General features: G+C 37.7%; 1 protein-coding gene across 2 annotated transcripts in view; it reads left to right on the top strand.

Moving 5' to 3' along the window:
- LOC121389441 overlaps positions 1-15,341 on the top strand; it is a 29,230-nt gene extending 13,889 nt beyond the window's left edge. The window contains exons 2-3 of one of the 2 annotated variants that reach the window (XR_005960067.1): positions 8,324-8,454; positions 15,057-15,341. Coding sequence is in view for 1 of the 2 variants with exons in the window: in XM_041521069.1 (XP_041377003.1) it covers positions 15,057-15,240 (184 nt within the window). In the remaining variant the exon portion in view is untranslated. The remainder of the gene's footprint in view (positions 1-8,323; positions 8,455-15,056) is intronic. The other variant, XM_041521069.1, reaches the window with a different exon arrangement.
- Positions 15,342-22,249: the final 6,908 nt, after the last annotated feature.

Genomic DNA, 22,249 nt, shown 5'->3' with positions numbered 1-22,249 from the left:
ATCTGATTGGCGAGAAAGAAAGAAATGTTTTATTTAACGACGCACTCAACACATTTTATTTACGGTTATATGGCGTCAGACATATGGTTAAGGACCACACAGATTTTGAGAGGAAACCCGCTGTCGCCACTACATGGGCTACTCTTTCCGATTAGCAGCAAGGGATCTTTTATTTGCACTTCCTACAGGCAGGATAGCACAAACCATGGCCTTTGTTGAACCAGTTATGGATCACTGGTCGGTGTAAGTGGTTTACACCTACCCATCGAGCCTTGTGTATTAATAATGTTAAAAAAAAATCCATATCAAAGTTTGCATTAAAGTTACATTCTCTGGTTACCATATTATAACATCATGTACAAATGTGAAATACAAGCTCAAATGCACTTTTAAAGTCGTGTTTGTTCGCTATGAACGGATATCGTCAAACGTATACGCTTGATTCGTCGCCTGTGCCGCCATAGCTCGGCAAAGCACAAACGACAGCCTGTTGTCAGTTTCAGTTAACACGTGCGTTTGCCGATTTCAAATTGTAGGGTTCGTCTCAAAAAATTAAAAGAGAAATCTTGCGCTGTACGAAGAAGGTTCGGTTGAGGATACGGTACTAGAGTCTTTAGTTAAAACCGGTTTGATCTTGACAAAAAGTAAAGTAAAGTTTGTTTTATTTAACGACGCCACTAGAGCACATTGATTTTTTTTTTATCTTATCATCGGCTATTGGACGTCAAACATATGGTCATTCTGACACTGTTTTTTAGAGGAAACCCGCTGTCGCCACATAGGCTACTCTTTTTACGACAAGCAGCAAGGGATCTTTTATTTGCGCTTCCCACAGACAGGATAGCACAGACCATGGCCTTTGTTGAACCAGTTATGGATCACTGGTCGGTGCAAGTGGTTTACACCTACCCATTGAGCCTTGCGGAGCACTCATTCAGGGTTTGGAGTCGGTATCTGGATTAAAAATCCCATGCCTCGACTGGGATCCGAACCCAATACCTACCAGCCTGTAGACCGATGGCCTAACCACTACGCCGCCGAGGCCGGTTCTGATTGGCGAGAAGAAACGTCCCTAATAATACAAAGGCCACAGAGCAATGTAATAGGCGTACTAATCATTTTAGTTTAATTCTCAATCTGTGCTTGGACTGATATATATTATAATTCATCAATCATTCAATCAGTGTTATATTGTCAACAAAGTTTTATTTCTCGATATGCCATCTGGTTCAGTTACAACTATGTCTATATATTACATAATATAAAGGCATTTTTAAATATAAATCATCTCATATTTAACAGGTCAAGCAACATAATTTGATATAATACCAGTGTCAGTTCCAGCCTGAATATTGATTCGATGTGTTTTAGTATGAATTGATATATTATAATTATTAATAGTATGTACAGAACATGGATGATGATTTACCCAGTGCTAAATTATCAAAACAACAAACCGTAGCGTTATTTTAAAGAGACATTACTGGGTTTGCTGCATTGTAAGATGTTTCCCGAAAAATAAAATATTTCTACGATTAAACTTACGTATTAAATATATTTTCTTGTTTAGCATATCAGTATCTGTATATGCAATGTGTTTCTGGTCATCTTAATATTTGTAAGAAGCCAAAACAGGAAATAAAATGAAATTTAACTAGCACAAATAGTAGAACGAGCAGAAACACGTTTAATATACAGCCACTAATATTTTATGCAGAAAAATATATTTGATATGTAATTACAAACGTTAAAAAGGCTCTGTTAGTCGATAACATCTTAAAAATTGCATGGATTTACTTAACATTATGAATCGTACTGTGTGGCAATCTTGTGTGATGTTTCAAATACGGTGTGACGTAATTTGTAGATAATACATGACGTTAGTAACGAAAAGGCGCTAACGCCAGTAAAAATAAAAATGGAATTCCCCATTTACAAGTTCCGGTCCAGATTACACATAATATGTGTGATACAAGATAAATTTATCACACGGCTTGAAAATGTCTTTATCACTATATTAAGATTGAATAGGTATGTAATAAATAAATACGCTGCACAATTTAAGCAGTTCATTATAGTGCAGGAGAACATGAACATATTTAAATTAGCATACATAAATATGCAATACAAAACATTTGTTAAACACATTTTATTATCGTACCAATAACGTGGATCTTAGTTTATAACATTCAGAGAGGTATTTTATACTCAAAGGCAAAAGTTATTGTGACATGGATTGTTTGGAGTAATAAATTTGTGAATGGATGTATGGATGTAAACCAGAGAAAATGTGCAGGAAACAGCTCAAAGAAATGCAACCAAGCAGTTGTTACAGCAATTGCATGCTTTGTGCGAGAAACATGGAATATTCAGGAGAAATGCTGTCCAGTATTCACCATAAAAGGCCAGACATTCAGTCGCAAATCATTGCCACTCTGTGCAGCTTTCAGAAGTCCAGAAGTCAGAAAACACCATTAGTGAAATGTTTGATGCAATTTCGTCATGCCACGCCTTAGTGAAAATGCCATATGGCGAGTCATAGGGATGCTTGAATGTGGGACTTCGCAGCGTGACGTCGCACGTCAATTCAACGTCCACAGGAACATCATATGGCACTTATGGCAACGATATCAACAAAACAACCAGGTCAGGGACAGTCCCCCCGTAGCGGCCGACCTTGATTTAGAATTGCCACAAGATGAAATAATCTGGATAGAAATTACACAGAAGTATAAATCACTTCTTATATCAGTTGTCTATCGTCCAAGCACAACACCGATAGCATATTGGGATAGATTTGAATACTCGGGCGATTATGTAATCATTGTTGGAAACCTAAATGAAGACGTACTGTCAACACAACAACATGTACTGCACGAACCCATCGTGCATAAAAACCTGTTTAACGTTATTAACACACTCAACACGAATAACTAGGAACACTATTGGTTTTGTTTCAGGACACCACTAGAGCACGGTGATTAATTAATCATCGGCTGCTGGATGTCAAACATTTCGTAATGCTGACTCATAGTCATTAGAGGAAACCCGCTACATTTTTCCTAAGCAACAAGGGATCTTTTATATGCACTTTCCCACAGACAGGAAAACACATACCACAGACTTTATTCAGTTGTGGTGCACTGGATGGAATGAGGAAAAACAACCCAACCAGTTGAACGGATCCACTGATGTGGTTCGATCCTGCGACGCAAGCACCTCAGACGAGCATTCAACCGACTGAGCTAAATCCCGTCCCCTAGGAACACTGCTACACTAATCGATCCTCTCGTCCCAGCCAGTGCTCCACACCTGGTGTAACAAAGGTCGTGGTATGTACTATCCTGTGTGGGATGCATATAAAAGATCCCTTGCTGCTAATCGAAAAGAGTAGCCCATGAAGTGGCGACAGCGGGTTTCCTCTCTATATATATCTGTGTGGTCCTTAACCATATGGGTGACGCCATATAACTGTAAATAAAATGCGTTGAGTGCGTCGTTAAATAAAGCATTTCCTTCCTTCTAATCGTTCCTATTTTGATTACAAATTCTTGTGAAGTAAATGATAGCAGAGTTATTCCATTTTCTACCAATATTTGAGACCATAAACAAACCTACCTCATATTAATTAACTTCCAAAGTAATAATACATCATTTAAAGGGACAGACCCTAGTTTTTAAACACTAAGGCATATTGTTCACTATTTGAGCCGTTTGTGATCACTGAAATCAAACATTACTTATATTTTATTGTTTAGATTATCCATTTTCATACAACCGAGGTGTTTCTGGTGATCCTTGTGATTCTAATACCACAAAATGCATTTTTAGTTTTTTTTAAACGCACGTGCATCTGAGAAGTAACGGTTATGAAGTCGCGTTAGTCTATCTTTAAGGGTATTTCAACGTCACAGACTCTGGTTTCACTCTTGTTGTATCCAAATGAGTTACAAACATATGTTTGTAAATTAACCAAACTTAGTGTCCATTTTTACGGTTTGAAATTATAGTTTAGGTGAAACATATCCCTTAGTGTTTAAAACTTAGAGTCAGTCTCTTTACAAGAGAAGTGGCTTTATAGGTATTATTGAAAAATTAAATGAATTAATAAAAAAAAGAATTAACCACGACAAGAAGTATTTAATACTTGCGAAAATATTGATTGAGCTTGTGATATACTAGTATTTCAATGCATTATTAAAAACCCATATAAATGAATGTATACCTCATAGCACGGTTATTATTCGACCAAACGATAAACCATGGTTTAACAGTATATCGAGGACAGAAAGAGAAAGAGTATGCAAGAAAGCCTGGATCTCAGAACGACCGACAGATGAACAAAAGTACAAGGACCAATAAAGTAAACAACATGAAAAAAATAGCGAAGGAACAAAATACCAAAAAACTAAACAGTAAACCTATGCTCCGAAAATAAAAAACATATTGGCAATATATGAATTTTTTAATGAAATCTTCCAAACCTCAAACAATAATACCTCCATTGAAAAAAAACAAAAAACAAAAAACGAAGAAAACGTAGTCTCATGTTTTACAGACTTCGAAAAAGCGGAACCGGCCTCGGTGGCGTCATGGTTAGGCCGTCGGTCCACAGGCTGGTAGGTACTGGGTTCGGATCCCAGTCGAGGCATGGGATTTTTAATCCAGATACCGACTCTAAACCCTGAGTGAGTGCTCTGCAAGGCTCAATGGGTAGGTGTAGACCACTTGCACCGACCAGTGATCCATAACTGGTTCAACAAAGGCCATGGTTTGTGCCATCCTGCCTGTGGGAAGCGCAAACAAGAGATCCCTTGCTGCTAATCGGAAAGAGTAGCCCATGAAGTGGCGACAGCGGGTTTCCTCTCAAAATCTGTGTGGTCCTTAACCATATGTCTGACGCCATATAACCGTAAATAAAATATTGAGTGCGTCGTTAAATAAACCATTTCTTTAACGACACTATTCGATTAGCAGCAAGGGATCTTTTATATGCACCATCCCACAGACAGGGTAGTACATACCACGGCCTTTGATATACCAGTCATGGTGCACTGGCTGGAACGAGAAATAGCCCAATGGGCCCACCGACGAGGATCGATCCCAGACCGACCGCGCATCGAGCGAGCGCTCTACCATTGGGCTATGTCCCGCCCTTATTAAACAAATGTTTCATATCAGTTTCGTCGGTAGACGAGAAATAAAGAAAATGCTGCCTTATTTTGAGAAACGGTGCATGGATAAATTAGACTTATTAAATATAACCGTTCAAGAAGTTGTTGATACAATTAAATCTTTGCTTAATGAAGCATGTGGTCCCGATGAAATAAGTCACAAATTATTCAAATGTTTAGTCAATTCTGTAGCATATCGACTCAAGCAATTATTTAATAAATCACTTCTCTTATCAATATTTCGTACTAAATGAAAAATTGCTAAGGTAAAACCATTATTTAAAAAGTGACCAGAGCTGGGGGGGGGGGGGGGGGGGGGGGGGGGGTATATATCCAAATATCTATTCTATAAATTTCAGTGTGCTTACCATCCAAATCATGGCGCCTTATATCAATTAATAGAATTGTACTCCAAAATATGTGAATCTGTTTGCACTTCTGTTGTTACTGTATTTTAGCCCGGGCTTCTGCCAGATTTGAGCGCTTCGTGTCATCATACACAAATATTTTAAGGGCATTCATTAATTTAGTGAAGATACGAAGTGTTGTAAGAGAACTCGATCTTCCATATAATCAATTAGACCTCTTACCATGACCCGATAGACCAGAGTTACTGTCGTATTCAGTCAAGTTGTGTTTTAATGATTAGGATTATCACCTGTTTCTTGGCCAAGGCGTTCAAAACTCCTGTATGCTTGTTTAATAACAAACTCAAACAAATCCAATAGCTGTTGGAGACATCACTCATCACTTACCCTGGACAATGGACTACTAATCTTATTCTCTATCAGTTCTCTTTCGACCGTAGACGACGTCCCATCACTGCAACCAGTCACCAGGCTGAAGTAGATACATCCTTATCACTATATACTTACAACTCCGCACCATTGATGTCAGTAGACATAGACACTAAGGATACTCGTAGCATTATTGTCATTCATGCATGTTCTGTATCTACAGGAAAGGTCAAAACATATGGAGATCACTCTGTAACGAAAGAATGACTCCATCATCAGCATCACACTATAGTACACGCCATGACTGGATCTGATAATGGGATGGGAACTCTATTTACGTGCCCATATCCACAAAGGTTCAGGCACGCCCACCCCGGACTTAACCTCTGACTTCGCCAGTGACCAATTCCGGGGCAGGAGGGGGGAAGGGGAATTTAAAATGAAGGGGAAATAATTTTGTATTAATATGGTATGACCAAAATAAAAGCGAAAGAATATAGTGGGGCTTTAATAAATTAACAAAACAAAAAATTTAATTTAAATTTAAAAAAAATTGAAGCACCATTAATCAATATTTAATATATCAGGTTATGGATTTTAAATTTAATAATTAGATGGTGCAATTTTTCAGTCGGGCTAATCTAAAAATAATTATCTGATAATAACTGTCGTATCCCAGGCATGGAGCTTATAAAGCTTTTAGTGTCTAGACTAGAGACTCTAATAGAGTCTGAGACAGTAATGTCATGACAACGCCATACACATTTTAGTGTTTAGACTAGAGACTCTAATAGAGTCTGAGACAGTAATGGCATGACAACGCCATACACATTTTAGTGTCTAGACTAGAGACTCTAATAGAGTCTGAGACAGTAATGGCATGACAACGCCATACACATTTTAGTGTCTAGACTAGAGACTCTAATAGAGTCTGAGACAGTAATGTCATGACAACGCCACACACATTTTAGTGTCTAGACTAGAGACTCTAATAGAGTCTGAGACAGTAATGGCATGACAACGCCATACACATTTTAGTGTCTAGACTAGAGTCTGAGACAGTAATGGCATGACAACGCCATACACATTTTAGTGTCTAGACTAGAGACTCTAATAGAGTCTGAGACAGTAATGGCATGACAACGCCATACACATTTTATGTGTGTGACCTCATTAGAGATTGAGTCTGGACTCTTAAAAGTTTTATAAGCACGGGCCCTGGTCATGGTGAAAGGGCTATATATGAGAAATGCACTACAAAAGAAAGACGCTCGAGCTCTCCTAGATGATTACTTCCTATCTCCACTTAACACCTTTGTCGTGAACTGTGTGTATGGTAACATGAGTAGCTCAAGCCTTGTAGAAACCTGGGATAAAAGTTGTAATAATAGAAAGAAAAAAACGTCAATGAAGCTGCCATCAGTGATTCTTTCAAACAAAACTGAATAAGCACCTCTTTTTCATCTACGTCTGCCATTCCTTTCCCACATACCCCTTTCCTGCTGGGCTTAGCTGGAGCTTGCCCAGAGGAAAATCTTTAAATACTGCACCATTCGCTACACTTGCCTAGCACTCCGATGAATATCCAGTACACAGACGGTAACGTATGTTTACAGTTTAACATCCATATTTGATCTGCCCAGTTTTGTAAGATAGACTTGGTTTCAGTTAAAACCTATCGCACATTACCTTTATTCACTGAATTTACGGTTCCAGTGGACATGAAAAATATTTCGAAATATATTGCGCTTTTCATTGGTTCAATATAACTGCCACGCCCTCCATATTAGATTTCAAGGTCAGAATGGCACAAAGACTGTGAAAACGACCTGTAAAACGATTGTGAATGCTCTTTTTAGTGGAAATAGACACCTCATTTAGTATTCTATCTCAATGAGTTCAAGGGCATATTTTTATTTTAAATATGAACAACAGCCATCTTTGACAATCAAGATGATTTCAAATTGCAAAAATAACCTCACCAATAGATTGTGCATCAACGTTTCAGTATACAAATAATATTCACTTGTGATTTAACCCAAATATTTCAAGAGTTCTGACGTTGTTTAATTATCAGTGTGATAGGTAACAGCTATGTTGGATTTCAATGTCAAGATGCCTTTAAATTATAAAAAAAAAAAAAAACACCAGAAGATTAGGCATCCTCTGTGTAATGGAAATAGATACATTATAAATGATTCTAACTTACGTCTTACGTATTAAGCAATTTTCGATTTCCAGTATGGTCTTGACCAATTCCTCTGTCTGTCTGTCTGTCTGTCTACGTACCGAAAAGCGAAGAAACGTGGCCGGGAAAAACGTTATTAGCCAGGTTGATGTTCATAATTGTGTCGGGTTACATAAACAAAAATGTTTTAAGAAAAATTTAATAATGTTTATCTTTCTTTGCAGTGAATTCTCAATTTACGACTGCAGCGGTCACCTTTTGAAAAAGATCTGGCCGAAGGAATGTGCAGCTATAAATGGCTTCAGAAGCTTGTACTTTGTACCAGAACATATTTATAACAACGTGTAACATAGAGGTACAGTCCGATTGCGTCATTAGACATGTGTAAGAACGTGTAACATAGAGGTATATTCAGATTGCGTCATCAAACGGGAACTGGTGAATTGAACCAGAACATATTTATAACAACGTGTAAAATAGAGGTATAGTCAGATTGCGTCATCAAACGGTAACTGGTGAATTGTACCAGAACATGTTTATAACAACATGTAAAATAGAGGTGTAGTCAGATTGCGTCATCAAACGGGAACTGATGAATTGTACCAGAACATATGTATAACAACGTGTAAGACAGAGGTATAATCCGATTACGTTATCAAACGTGTAAGATAGAGGTATAGTCAGAGTGTGTCATCAAACGGGAACTGATGAATTGTACCAGAACATATTTATAACAACGTGTAAAATAGAGGTATAGTCTGATTGCGTCATCAAACATGTGTAACAATGTGTAAGACAGAGGTATAGTCAGATTGCGTCATCAAACGGGAACTGGCGAATTGTACCAGAACATATTTATAACAACGTGTAAGATAGAGGTATAGTCAGATTGCGTCCTCAAACGTGTAACAATGTGTAAGAAAGAGGTATAGTCAGATTGCGTCATCAAACGGGAACTGGTGAATTGTACCAGAACATTTATAACAACGTGTAAGATAGAGGTATAGTCCGATTGCGTCATCAAACGTGTAAGAATGTGTAAGACAGAGGTATAGTCAGATTGCGTCATCAAACGGTAACTGGTGAATTGTACCAGAACATGTTTATAACAACATGTAAAATAGAGGTGTAGTCAGATTGCGTCATCAAACGGGAACTGATGAATTGTACCAGAACATATTTATAACAACGTGTAAGATAGAGGTATAGTCCGATTGCGTCATCAGATATGTGTAACAATGTGTAAGACAGAGGTATAGTCAGATTGTGTCATCAAACGGGAACTGGTGAATTGTACCAGAACATATTTATAACAATGTGTAAGACAGAGGTATAATCCGATTGCGTCATCAAACGTGTAAGATAGAGGTATAGTCCGATTGCGTCATCAAACGGGAACTGATGAATTGTACCAGAACATATTTATAACAATGGGTAAAATAGAGGTATAGTCAGATTGCGTCATCAAACATGTGTAACAATGTGTAAGACAGAGGTATAGTCAGATTGCGTCATCAAACGTGTAAGACAGAGGTATAGTCAGATTGCGCCATCAAACGGGAACTGGTGAATCGTACCAGAACATATTTATAACAACGTGTAAGATAGAGGTATAGTCCGATTGCGTCATCAAACGGGAACTGGTGAATTGTACGAGAACATATTTATAACAATGTGTAAGACAGAGGTATAGTCAGATTGCGCCATCAAACGGGAACTGGTGAATCGTACCAGAACATATTTATAACAACGTGTAAGATAGAGGTATAGTCCGATTGCGTCATCAAACGGGAACTGGTGAATTGTACCAGAACATATTTATAACAATGTGTAAGACAGAGGTATAGTCCGATTGCGTCATCAAACGGGAACTGGTGAATTGTACCAGAACATATTTATAACAATGTGTAAGATAGAGGTATAGTCAGATTGCGTCATCAAACGGGAACTGGTGAATTGATATTTGACTATGTATAGGATAATGTTAAGACTCGTATACCACATTTAAAGTTTTAAAACAATACACAAACAAACCACCTGTCATAATATAGGCTATATACAGTCAATCCTGTGTTAAGCAGCCACCAAAGGGAGTATCAAAAAGTGGCCTTTGAATACAGGTGGCTGCTTAATCCAGGTCAGTTTATACTATATTAGATGACTTGGAAGAAGAGAAATGTGGCCTCTTAATATAGGTGGCTGCTTAATATAAGTGGCCACTAGAACAGGTTTTGACTAAAAAACATTACAAATAATTTCTTTACAAATGAAAATGTTTCTTTTCAAATGACCAACAAATTATATAATTATATATAATCCATTTGCATCAAAAGAAAACCAATGAACTGACATACTGAATAATGCTAAACCTCGTACAAAAATAGTGGGGCGGGACGTAGCCCTGTAGTAAAGTACTCGCCTAATGCGCGGTCGGGTCTAGGATCGCCTTTCGTTGGTGGGCCCATTGGGTTATTTCTCGTTTCAGCCACAGTGCACAACAAACTGGTATATCAAAGGCCCTGGAATGTGCTATCCTGCGGCTTTCCTCTCTAAGTCTATATGTCAAATTACCAAATGTTTGACATCCAATAACAGATGATTAATAAATCAATGTACCCTAGTGGTGTCGTTAAACAAAACACCTTGGTTTTTATACAATACTCCCATGTTTTAAACACATGCAGTTATAATATATTTTTTCACAAATGATTTTAATAAATACAAATTGTTTGTTTAAAAATTAGCATCAGTTTGCATATATTAAATCTCATTTTAAAGGGACATTCCTGAGTTTGCTGCATTGTAAGATGTTTCAGACTAATAAAATATGTCTACGATTAAACTTACATATTAAATATATTTTCTTGTTTAGAATATCAGTGTCTGTATATTAAATGTGTTTCTGGTCGTTTTAATATTTGTAAGAAGCCCAAACTGGATTTGTCTTCAAATAATTTCGTACGTACGAAAACTAAATTATTTTTGGAAATAAAGTGAAATTTAACCTAGTCCAAATATTAGAACGATCAGAACACGTTTAATATACAGCCACTAATATTTTATGCAATGCATTTGATATGGAGTTACAATCGTTAAAAAGTCTCTGTTAGTCGATAACATGTTAACAAGTGCAGAAAACTCAGGAATTTCCCTTTAATACGGAGATGAAGGCAGTACGTCACACCTGAATCGAAGGTGGGGGAGAATATTCCTAGAGATGAACGTAAATTCTGTTTATGTGAGGAAGATGTTGTTTGTTATGATTAATACTGTTTGTTTCAATGTTGTTGGGGTTTTTTCAATATCAAAGCAAAATGCATCTATATACCAAAGTATTTCTTTTCTATACCAAATATTGTTAAATACCGTGAGCTATTTTGTATTACGAATATTAAGTTACCGGTACAAATAATATCTGTAAATTTATTGACTGTTTTAACAACATTTAAATCCCCAAGCTAATCGATTTATTTAGTTATTAGGTAGGACTGTAATAATAATAATATGTATTGTACATGCAAATGTAGCTATTTGCTCTTGAATCATTTTATATGATCTGAGATCAAACAGTTGTGTTACGTTGTTGTTGTGTTACCACACAGAGAGACTAAAGGCTTAATTGCTTGCTTAAACGTGTTTACCTGCCTATATCCATTCAAAGTCCAGGCTTAATTCACCGGCCTCGGTGGTGTAACAGTTAGGCCATCGGATATAAGGCTGGTAGGTACAGGGTTCGCAGCCCCACCCAATGCGAGTTTTAACGACTCAATGTGTAGGTGTAAGACCACTACACCCTCTTCTCTCTCACTAACAACTAACCTACTGTCCTGGACAGACAGCCCAGATATCTGAGGTGTGTGTGCCCAGGACAGCGTGGAAATAAGTTGAAAGGAAATGAAGACTTAACTGCATGTCCAATTCCTTATCCAGGCCTGATTCACCAATTGCCTTCATTCATGTATCAAAACTGATATATTTTATCTGTCCTGTTTGATAGACAAACAGAATGTTTTATAGTACATAGAAATTTCATATAAAAAAAAAAACCTTAATTTAAATTAAATATGATTTTTATAGCATTTTATCATTATTCGTTAAAGAGCTCCGTGTCAAATCATCGGTTTCTTTTGACTGTACTTTACGACACTAAACACATCTGTGTAATGGCAGTTTCCATACAAACATTTTTCTTTTTAATTCATAAAATGTAGAGAATAGTTCTTAAGCTATATTTCCATACAAATTACAGCTGAATATTTTAGTCTTTTGGAGGACACAAACTCTTAATTGTAATGGAAACTAGAGCATGATTCAAAGATTAAAAGTGGTATAGCCTGTCATACCAGTTTTATGAAATGGGTGAACCGTTTTGGTATCTCACGGGCGAAAGCGAGTCAGATACTGACACTGTTCAAGAGATTCATAAAAACTGTTATGACAGGCAAGCTAGTTTAGTATTTTATTTTTTACAAACAAGCCGCAACACAGAAGTAAGCAGATGTCGAGACCTACTACACGTTATTTTTCTACGAATTGGGTCAGCAAGTGATCTACACCACGCTCACGTGTGCCAATATTACACTATAGTCCGACCCACCAAGGAACGCCATTTTTATACTATGAAAATTACTACTAAAGCACTGCCGGAAATAGAATACAAATTATTTTCGTCAATTATTTCTTTGATATTAAACTGATAAGTAAATATTTTGTAAATACCTATTTAATGATACTCTACCTCTTGAAATTGAAATAAAGATGTCAGTAAACAGGAGATTTGTGACCTTTATTGGAACAGACTATACCACATTTTGATCGATATGTGTCAATTTCATTTTCCCTTAAACCAACTTTTCATTTAAAACTGCAAGTTAACTGATTATTTTGAATTGCAGCATAAATTATTAATTATGACCAGCATATTTAGTGAATATAAATTCAATATAAGTACATTAGAAATTTACACAGTCTTGCAACCACTTAAAGGTGCTATATCATAGTTATATGTGAGCATCTGTTTGTGATAAAGATTCTCCAATAAAATGTATTTTCTACTAGTAGATAAAATTATTCCTATAATCATTTATGGGCATATAGTTAAAGGTGTAGTTTTTAAATGTTAAAAGCAAAATTTAATAAAAACATGATTTGCAATAGCTGTCATTATGCAACTTTAAGATAGCACCTAAAATACCTGTACAATAGATCACAAACTCAAAATGGTTCTTGACAGTTTTGCTCAAAAGTTACTTATAAATGTCTACAGGTATTTTGTTTTGGAGAGGAATAGGGATAAACTGTCATCAGAAACAGTCCCTCACATATTGTAACAGCAATGAAGTTGACACATGTTGACCAAACTTTGTTATAGTCTGTTCCAATAAATCACCTGTTTACTAACATTTTTCTTTCAATTTCAAGAGTAAACATCACCTTGTACATCAATCAGAGCCAAAACAAGTAAATGCTAAATTAGGTAGACTATCATTAAACAGATATTTACAAAATATTTACTTTAATATGTTAGAAATAATCAACGAAAATCATTTTTATTCTATTTCCGACAGTACTATAGTTATTTATTTTTGAGCGGATTGATTTGTCAATTGCACACAAAAATAGTATTTTTGTGTTATTTCCAGATCACGTTGACTTTTCTTCTCACGTCAAATCAAACTGACATTATTTACAACAAATTGTTTTTTTTCAATTATAGAATGATGGGACAGATTATATTTTGCTACTAATAAATACTTATTTTGTTGTAATTTTTATGGGCATATAGTTGAAGGTATAATGCTTACATTTCAAAACAAAAGTTAATAAGTAATTCTATGAACCTTTCAAATAGAACCTATAATGGCGGAAAGTTACATGATCGGTATGGCGCTGACCTGTTTTGCATAGAACCCATAATTCCATCAGATCAAGAATAAATCTAAATGGAGCCCACATCAACTGAAAATCGCCAAAGATTCATAAACAAACAAAATGACGTAGAATGTTCTGCCCTTTTTTCTTTAGCCAAGAATTCTTGCGGAAAAGGGCTGTTTGCGTCATCTGGTGGCACATTCATTCATTCATCCATTTATAGTTATTATCGTGCTTCTATCCAATTAGGTTCAAGCACGCTGTCCTGGGCACACAAACCTCGACTATCTGGACTGTCTGTCCAGGATAGTGGATCAGAGGCTAGTGGTTAGTGAGACAGACGTCAGAGTAGTGGCTTTACACCTACCCACTGAGTCGTTAAACTCGCTGGTAGCACATTACAATTATGATATTCCTGAGTTAATGATACTAAATATTATGTGTGGGATTAATTACTAAATAATATGAAGAGTTCAGCTGCAAAAACAAACACCCCGATAAATCCATTATAGTAATTATCTGCAAAAGAGGTGAGTGAGTGAGTGAGATTTTAACATGCTCATATACCACAGAGGTTTCAGGCATGTCTGCCCCGGAGTTCGAGTGAGTGAGATTTTAACATGCTAATATACCACAGAGGTTTCAGGCATGTCTGCCCCGGAGTTCGAGTGAGTGAGATTTTAACATGCTCATATACCACAGAGGTTTCAGGCATGTCTGCCCCGGAGTTCGAGTGAGTGAGATTTTAACATGCTAATATACCACAGAGGTTTCAGGCATGTCTGCCCCGGAGTTCGATTTCTGGAAAGCCAGGGACCCAACTCGGGGCAGACCAAAAGAGGTTGGGTTTTTTTTATGTTTTCTATGTAAAACATATCAAGTCCACAATACTGAGTAGTATAGCTAATGATAGTAGAAGTCGGTTTTTGGATAAAATGACGTTTATCAGTTTTTACGCCTGAACTCTTTATCTACTCACATGCAGAGAAAGAAATTAATTACGCACCCACTGAAATAATACCGGTCAAAGGACACTGATTTACCGTTTGATAAAAAAAATGCCAGTTTTATTTGATTTATCCCCAGAAAGACCTTCCTTCCTGGTGATGTTCTGGCAGCCTTTGAGATGTACAGCATTGTCAGTGGCAGCAGTGACCTCATGATCACATCAGACACCTCACTGAGGGAAGGAGAAGGGTGGAGGTTGTCATCCGGGCACGTGGCGGTTCCACTCACCACTTTTTTTGTTTTGGACTCTGGTTCTTTGTAAGATTAGACTGCACGTCTTGACAGAAGTAGTAAAGTATACCTGATTGTAGAACCTTCCAGATCCACAGTCTTTGTGGTTCTCGTTTTACCTCAAATACAGTACTGTCAAAACTGTGTTATTAACGCTATTAAAATATTGAACATTGTCATTATTACTTGTGTTTTTATTACTCAATAGAGTCATCTTTCAGATACCATTATGTTATCGTCATCTTTCAGGCCGCACATGAAAAAGAACATTTTATTAGACAGTCGTGGTAGAAAGTTTTGAACCGCTGATTTCATATGTTTGCTCAATATGGGGAATTCAGGATTGTGTTTGGGTCGTTAGCCAAGGGTGTGATTCGCCCCCATTATGAAACGATTGCCCCGTCTCCGCCACCGAATCTGCTGAACTTTAGCTACTCTCTCTCTCTCTCTCTCTCTCTCTCTCTCTCTCTCTCTCTCTCTCTCTCTCTCTCTCTCTCTCTCTCTCTCTCTCTCTCTCTCTCTCTTGGTTTGTCTTAACTTTTCGTTTGCCTGTCACCATCTCTCCGTGGCCATCCCTTCCAACCCTCTCCATGACACCTATTTTCACCACAACCTTTTACAATCTGATTAACATTAGCTCTACTGGGTCTAGCCAGTAGATCTAACAGCATTGCATGGACTCTCATGTCCAGGTGACATTTCATCTATAAATAACAATTTAAATATCGACCAATTACACTTCGCCTTTTATAGCGTTATTCGGCAGCATACAAATTCTAAAAATATTGGGCGAGACTATTTATGCAATAGGCGAACTTGTTGGTCTATTTCAACATTAAAAAACCGGTGAAAAGTGCAGTAATAAACTTAGGATTGTATACTAGTATAAACAGATTTTATGTCTATACGATCACGGTTTATTTTTTCGTCTTGAAACGAATTTTATATAAAATTTTATATTGCAATTAGTTTCCGGCATACTTCGTAATTCACCCGAATTATTTCGTATACCCTCGGCATAATCTCGAATGTTTTCAAATTATTTTCAAATCACTGGCATGATTTTGCAAGTAAGGTTTCGATTGGTCGAATGAAAGGTCATCTGGACATGAGCTCCAACGGGCTGCTGTTAGATCCAATGTAATAGTGGAGCTAATTTTAATTAGATTGAACCTTTTAAATCTGCCTGTCCATACGCATGGGCAGGGGGTGGGGTGTTTTCTTCTTTTTTTCTCAATATAGTTTGTGCAAGATCTTACTACGCAGTTGACTTCCGGGTGAGAGTTGATTGATGACGGTCCACTATAGTTCCTAATTGTGACACATGTTATGGTTCACATATTCACTTCCAGGAAATGGTGAAGAATTAAAACAATATGTATGTTCAATAGCAATTGTAGCCTTCTGGTTGTATTTTGCCCATGCTATTTTGTAATATTGTGCATTGACCTTTTGGGGCATGGGTCAATGGCGTAGCCAGCATAAGGCAGACGAGACGCTTGCCTCGTCTGGAATTTCCACAGATTTATTTTATTTTATTTTCCCATGACACTGATACTTATTTTACAGGTCTAGGTTTGCCTCGGCGGTTTTGGGGTTTTTTGTTGTTGTTGTTGTTGTTGTTGTTGTTGTTGTTTTTCTCTCTGGCTACGTTCCAGTGGGTGTATAGTGCAAAAGACAGCCGGAGTGAATCGGTTAATGAACCACCTGTTCTGACCGGTACTACAGCCAGATGCGGTCATATAGCAAAAAACTGAGACGAAAATCTTCTCAATTTTGGAGTTAACATAAATGCTTATATAATGTTCGCAATGGTGTATGCTGTTAGTGTCAACGAGAACCCGTTCTATTGGCAATCTTCATTTGAAATTGGGCAATTTAACACGGGTTCCAATGGCAGATGACATAACAGGGCTCGAAATGCAGTGTTAGTACATGCACCGGTGCATGCTGATTTTTGCGTGTGCATGTAACTTTTAAAACTGGGTGCACGCGGTGCATGCTAATATTTTTTCAAGTACTGTGTATTGCGTATACTAGTTTCCTGTTGTCTACCAGATTCAGACTCAAGTTGTTGAATTTTGCGTATGCATTTCGTAATCTGTTCGCCACATGAAAACGATAACTTTTATCTTATGGGCGCATCCATTTCGTATCCCATAATCCTACTTACAACAATGGTTGTTCGGTCATTTCCGTGAAATATATTTGCGAAAATTGCCGGCAATATCTCGGTTATATCCGTGAACGGTATTAGGGAAGGTGGTCGAGACCGACTTTGGGGTATCCACGCGCATAACACAGTTGTCGTCACTGACAAATTGAACTCCGCCAGATCTGTGATCAATACAAAGTACCGTAACTGCCTTGAACATTTTCGACCTCAGATATGGGCACTTGATCAGATGATTGCGAACGTGCAGGTGCGTTACTCGCGTAGTTGACTCGAAGTCAGCCAGTGATTATTTCAATCGCAACTTTTCGTCGAATTCCGTAGGCTAATTTATATTATACCAACAGATCTGATCGAGTTAAAAAAGTTGATAACTTACTTAATACAAAACACAAATATTCGTACGTTTTTGTAATAGGCCTATTATAGATTTCTGTAAGGCGTTTACGTTGGGTGAAATTTTCAAATTTGATCAAGAATCAGTAATAAACGCAGTTGTATAACGTTCAAGTACTGTTAATAAATAAATATAGGTATTGCCGAATAATTCTTAATACGGAATAGCTTCGTATAAAAAAAAATCAACACTCTAATCAAGGTAATTAAAATAGTATTTTCCTCATTGTTAACAGGATTTACCTTATTTTTGGTGCATGCAGAATTTTAATGGTGCATGTAACTTTTTTTTCAGCATGCACCTGATGCATGTAGATTTTTTTTTTCATTTCTAGCCCTGCATATGTATAGTGAGACCCAAGGCACACAGTAAGCGAATATTTCTTAATACTTTCAGAGTTTCTATTTCCGATTCGGACTAGACCTCAACTCCATTGAAACTTTGTTCTGTCTAGACCACCTCTGCTTAATGTCTTGTACACACGCCTGCTTTCGCCCCAAAATACGACTCGTATAGTGTGGATGCCCCCCCCCCCCCACACACACACACCCCACCCCACCCCCCACCCCCACCCCACCACACCCCACCCCACCACCACCCCCACACCCCATACATAACATCAAATCCTGGCTCCGCAAATGCCTATGCACCACTCCTCTGAATTCAACGGACCTGGGGCCTAATTCACTAAAGTCTCGCAATTTTGCGATCTCGCATTGCAATGCTAAAATACTTGCAAAGAGGATGCTGTGTTGCATAAGAGAGCTTTGTGAATTAGACCCCAGATAAACAAACAATCAATTAAACAAACACTTACCTGTATTGATATATCCACTTGCAGAAAATATGATAGCAGAACAGCACAGAAGTTAGCAGTCGTCACCAGTAGATCCATGCACATTTCAAATTTATGTACACAATTAAAATAAATATGATTATGAATGTCAAACAGCGATTCTATCAGCACATTTCCTATTTCTGAAGAATGTACGCAATATCGCTTTGACATCAATAAGCATATTGACGTCAAAGCATTGTTGACGTCACGTTAAAGAAACGTTGACGTAATTATGGTAACGTTTCCGGCAATTTTCATAACTTTGCTTTACGATTAAAATAACTACTCCTCCCCACCCCAACCCCCACTTTCAACTGTGGAAAAAAAGTTTTTCAATTTAGCATAATTGTAAGCGGATTCCTAAGGTATATGTTTAGTTTGTCGACACTAATCAAGAGTGGGGGACACAACCACTTCTTGTGGGGGAGGGGGGACAAGCCATATGCTTATGTTTACTGTTATGTGTATCAAGAACAAAAAACACTAGGCCCTACATTTTCGTCCTCAGTAGGGATCAAAGATACTCCCTGCCCCCCCCCCCCTCCCCCACCCAACCCCCTTCGATTCCTATGGGCCTGCTAATGCACAGCATTATTTTAATGCAATATACTTACCACGCTTACATTTCTGCACACGTGTCTGCTTTGGGGTCGGGACGTAGCCGTGGTCAAGCGCCCGCTAGATGCGCGGTTGGTCTGGGATCGATCTCCGTCGGTGGGCCCATTGGGCTATTTCTCGTTCTAGCTAGTGCACCACTACTCGTACATCAAAGGCTGTGGTATGTACTACCCTCTCTGTGGGATGGTGCATATAAAAGATGCTGCTAATCGTAAAGAGTAGACCATGAAGTGGCGCCAGCGGGTTTCCTCTCTCAATATCTGTGTGGTCCTTAACCATATGTCTGACGCCATATAACCGTGAAATAAACTGTGTTGAGTACGTCGTTAAATAAAACACTTCCTACTTCCTGCGTGTCTGTTTACAAACATTTACTGTTTTACCTATAAGAAGACTGCCACATCCATAAGACTCTTTTAGCAAATCTATACCTGCACGAGACAGAGCTCAATCACCGAGTGGAAAAGATGGAGGCAGTAAGTAACCACACCAACAGACTGCCGAGGATGAAATAAGAAGGCGGAGATCGATTGGCTACACGCTCCGGAAACCACCATCAGCTATGTACATTATGTAATATAGGTGATATCGGAGATGAGTTTCATTATATTTTTATTTGTGATAAATTCAACAAGGAACGAAAAAGATTACTAAAGCCATACTATGTTATTAGAACAAATGTAATTACATTTAGAGAACTGTTCAACTGTAAACGTGTCAGCAACCTTAAAAAGCTTTGTGAACGTATTAATATTATAAATAACTACTTTACCTCCTGAAAACCCATTTTATATAGCTTAATCTTACATATTTGTTTGTTATAAACACTTGTCACTTAACGTATGCGTGTATATGTATATATAATTTATATAATGTACTCCTCTGATGCCACCGGATGGTGGCTTTGAGTGAAATAAAGTTCTGTTCTGTTCTGTTCTGTTCTGTTCTGCTATCAATACGCATGCTCTGATATGGAACCCACAAGGCAAGAGAACAAGAGTCCGCTCGAATAACACATGGTGACACCAAACGACATGCAGGCTATACCTAGAGACAGTTGAAAACAATAGCCCAGGACAGACGACTATGGAGAGCAGTTATCGACGGCCTATGTCCCAGAAGAGACAATGGGCATAAACCTTTTAGTTAAAGTAAGTAGAATCTGTCTCGTTGGCTACCGAATTGAAGGCTGGCTCATACTGCACTCGCACCCTGGAAACGACTCAACTTACTACTCGTATTTCACTGTTAACCTACTAGGACAGACAGCCTAGATAGCTGAGTTGTGTACCGAGGATTACGAATAACTATGCTGAAAATCCAAATATTAATATGACGACAGTCACTTTTCGCACTCTTGTTTTGGCTTCGTACACAATAAATATAGCATATTTCACCGTAATTTCACTTGAAATCCATATTTTGTAAAAGGTAAAAAAAAAAAAAAATTATATGATTTTCTTGAAACACATTCAGGTGTATTAATAATGTTACAAAAAAATCCATAGCAAAGTTTGCATTAAAGTTACATTCTCTGGTTACCATATTATAACATCATGTACAAATGTGAAATACAAGCTCAAATGCACTTAAAAAAGTCGTGTGTGTTCGCTATGAACGGATATCGTCAAACGTATACGCTTGATTCGTCGCCTGTACCGCCATAGCTCGGCAAAGCATAAACGACAGCCTGTTGTCAGTTTCAGTTAACACGTGCGTTTGCCGATTTCAAATTGTAGGGTTCGTCTCAAAAAATTAAAAGAAAAATTTTGCGCTGTACGAAGAACGTTCGGTTGAGGATACGGTACTAGAGTCTTTAGTTAAAACCGGTTTGATCTTGACAAAAAGTAAAGTAAAGTTTGTGTTATTTAACGACGCCACTAGAGCACATTGATTTCTTTTTTATCTTATCATCGGCTATTGGACGTCAAACTTATGGTCATTCTGACACTGTTTTTTAGAGGAAACCCGCTGTCGCCACATAGACTACTCTTTTTACGACAGGCAGCAAGGGATCTTTTATTTGCGTTTCCCACAGACAGGATAGCACAAACCATGGCCTTTGTTGAACCAGTTATGTATCACTGGTCGGTGCAAGTGGTATACACCTACCCATTGAACCTTGCGGAGCACTCACTCAGGGTTTGGAGTCAGTATCTGGATTAAAAACTACATGCCTCGACTGGGATCCGAACCCAGTACCTACCAGCCTGTAGACCGATGGCCTAACCACGACGCCACCGAGGCCGGTTGACCTTGACAACGTATTATCGACAGTCGTACCTTCCTATTTCAGAATTGATATTTTATAAAGTGTTAGTAGAACTTTCAAAGTTTAGTTTGTATACTAGTAACACATTAATCATGTATATATTTTAAAAATAAAATATACTAAAGTAGACAATGAACGTTTTCACTTCTTAATTTTACGTGTTAAAATCGACAAATTCAAATAAATATTATTTCGTTTGGAAAGGGTAAGGGTTGTTTTTGTTGTTGGTGTTGTTGTTTTTTGTTGTTTTTTTGTTTTTTTTGGAGGGGGAGGTTTAACGACATCAAAGATAAAGCATATTGATTTAATAATCATCCGACCATATACAACCGTAAATAAAATGTGTTGAGTGCGCGTTGTTAAATAAAACATATCCTATCCTTCCTTCCATCTGCTGTTGGATGTCTAACATTTGGTAATTTTGACATATAATCTTAGAAAGGAATCGGGTGCATGTGCAGGGGGAGGGAATTGGAGGTCGAAACCCTTACTTGCCGAAGCTTAAAAAAAATTGAAATGTATTTTTTGGGGGAGCATGGCCCCATATAAACTTCGCTTAACACAGTCTATAACCCCAACCCCGCAGAAATCCCTGCACACGCGCCTTGGAAACCCGCTACATTTTTTTTACCAAGGGATCGTTTATATGTACCATCCCACAGACAGGATATCACATACCATGGTATTTTTGTATACCCGCCGATGGAGATCGATCCTAGACTGACCGCGCATTTCCAAAAAC

This window comes from Gigantopelta aegis, chromosome 14 (genome assembly GCF_016097555.1).
Source record: "Gigantopelta aegis isolate Gae_Host chromosome 14, Gae_host_genome, whole genome shotgun sequence".
NCBI lineage: Eukaryota > Metazoa > Mollusca > Gastropoda > Neomphalida > Peltospiridae > Gigantopelta > Gigantopelta aegis.
The sequence above is the reverse complement of the archived record's forward strand: the minus strand, read 5'-3'. Positions and strand labels throughout refer to the sequence as shown.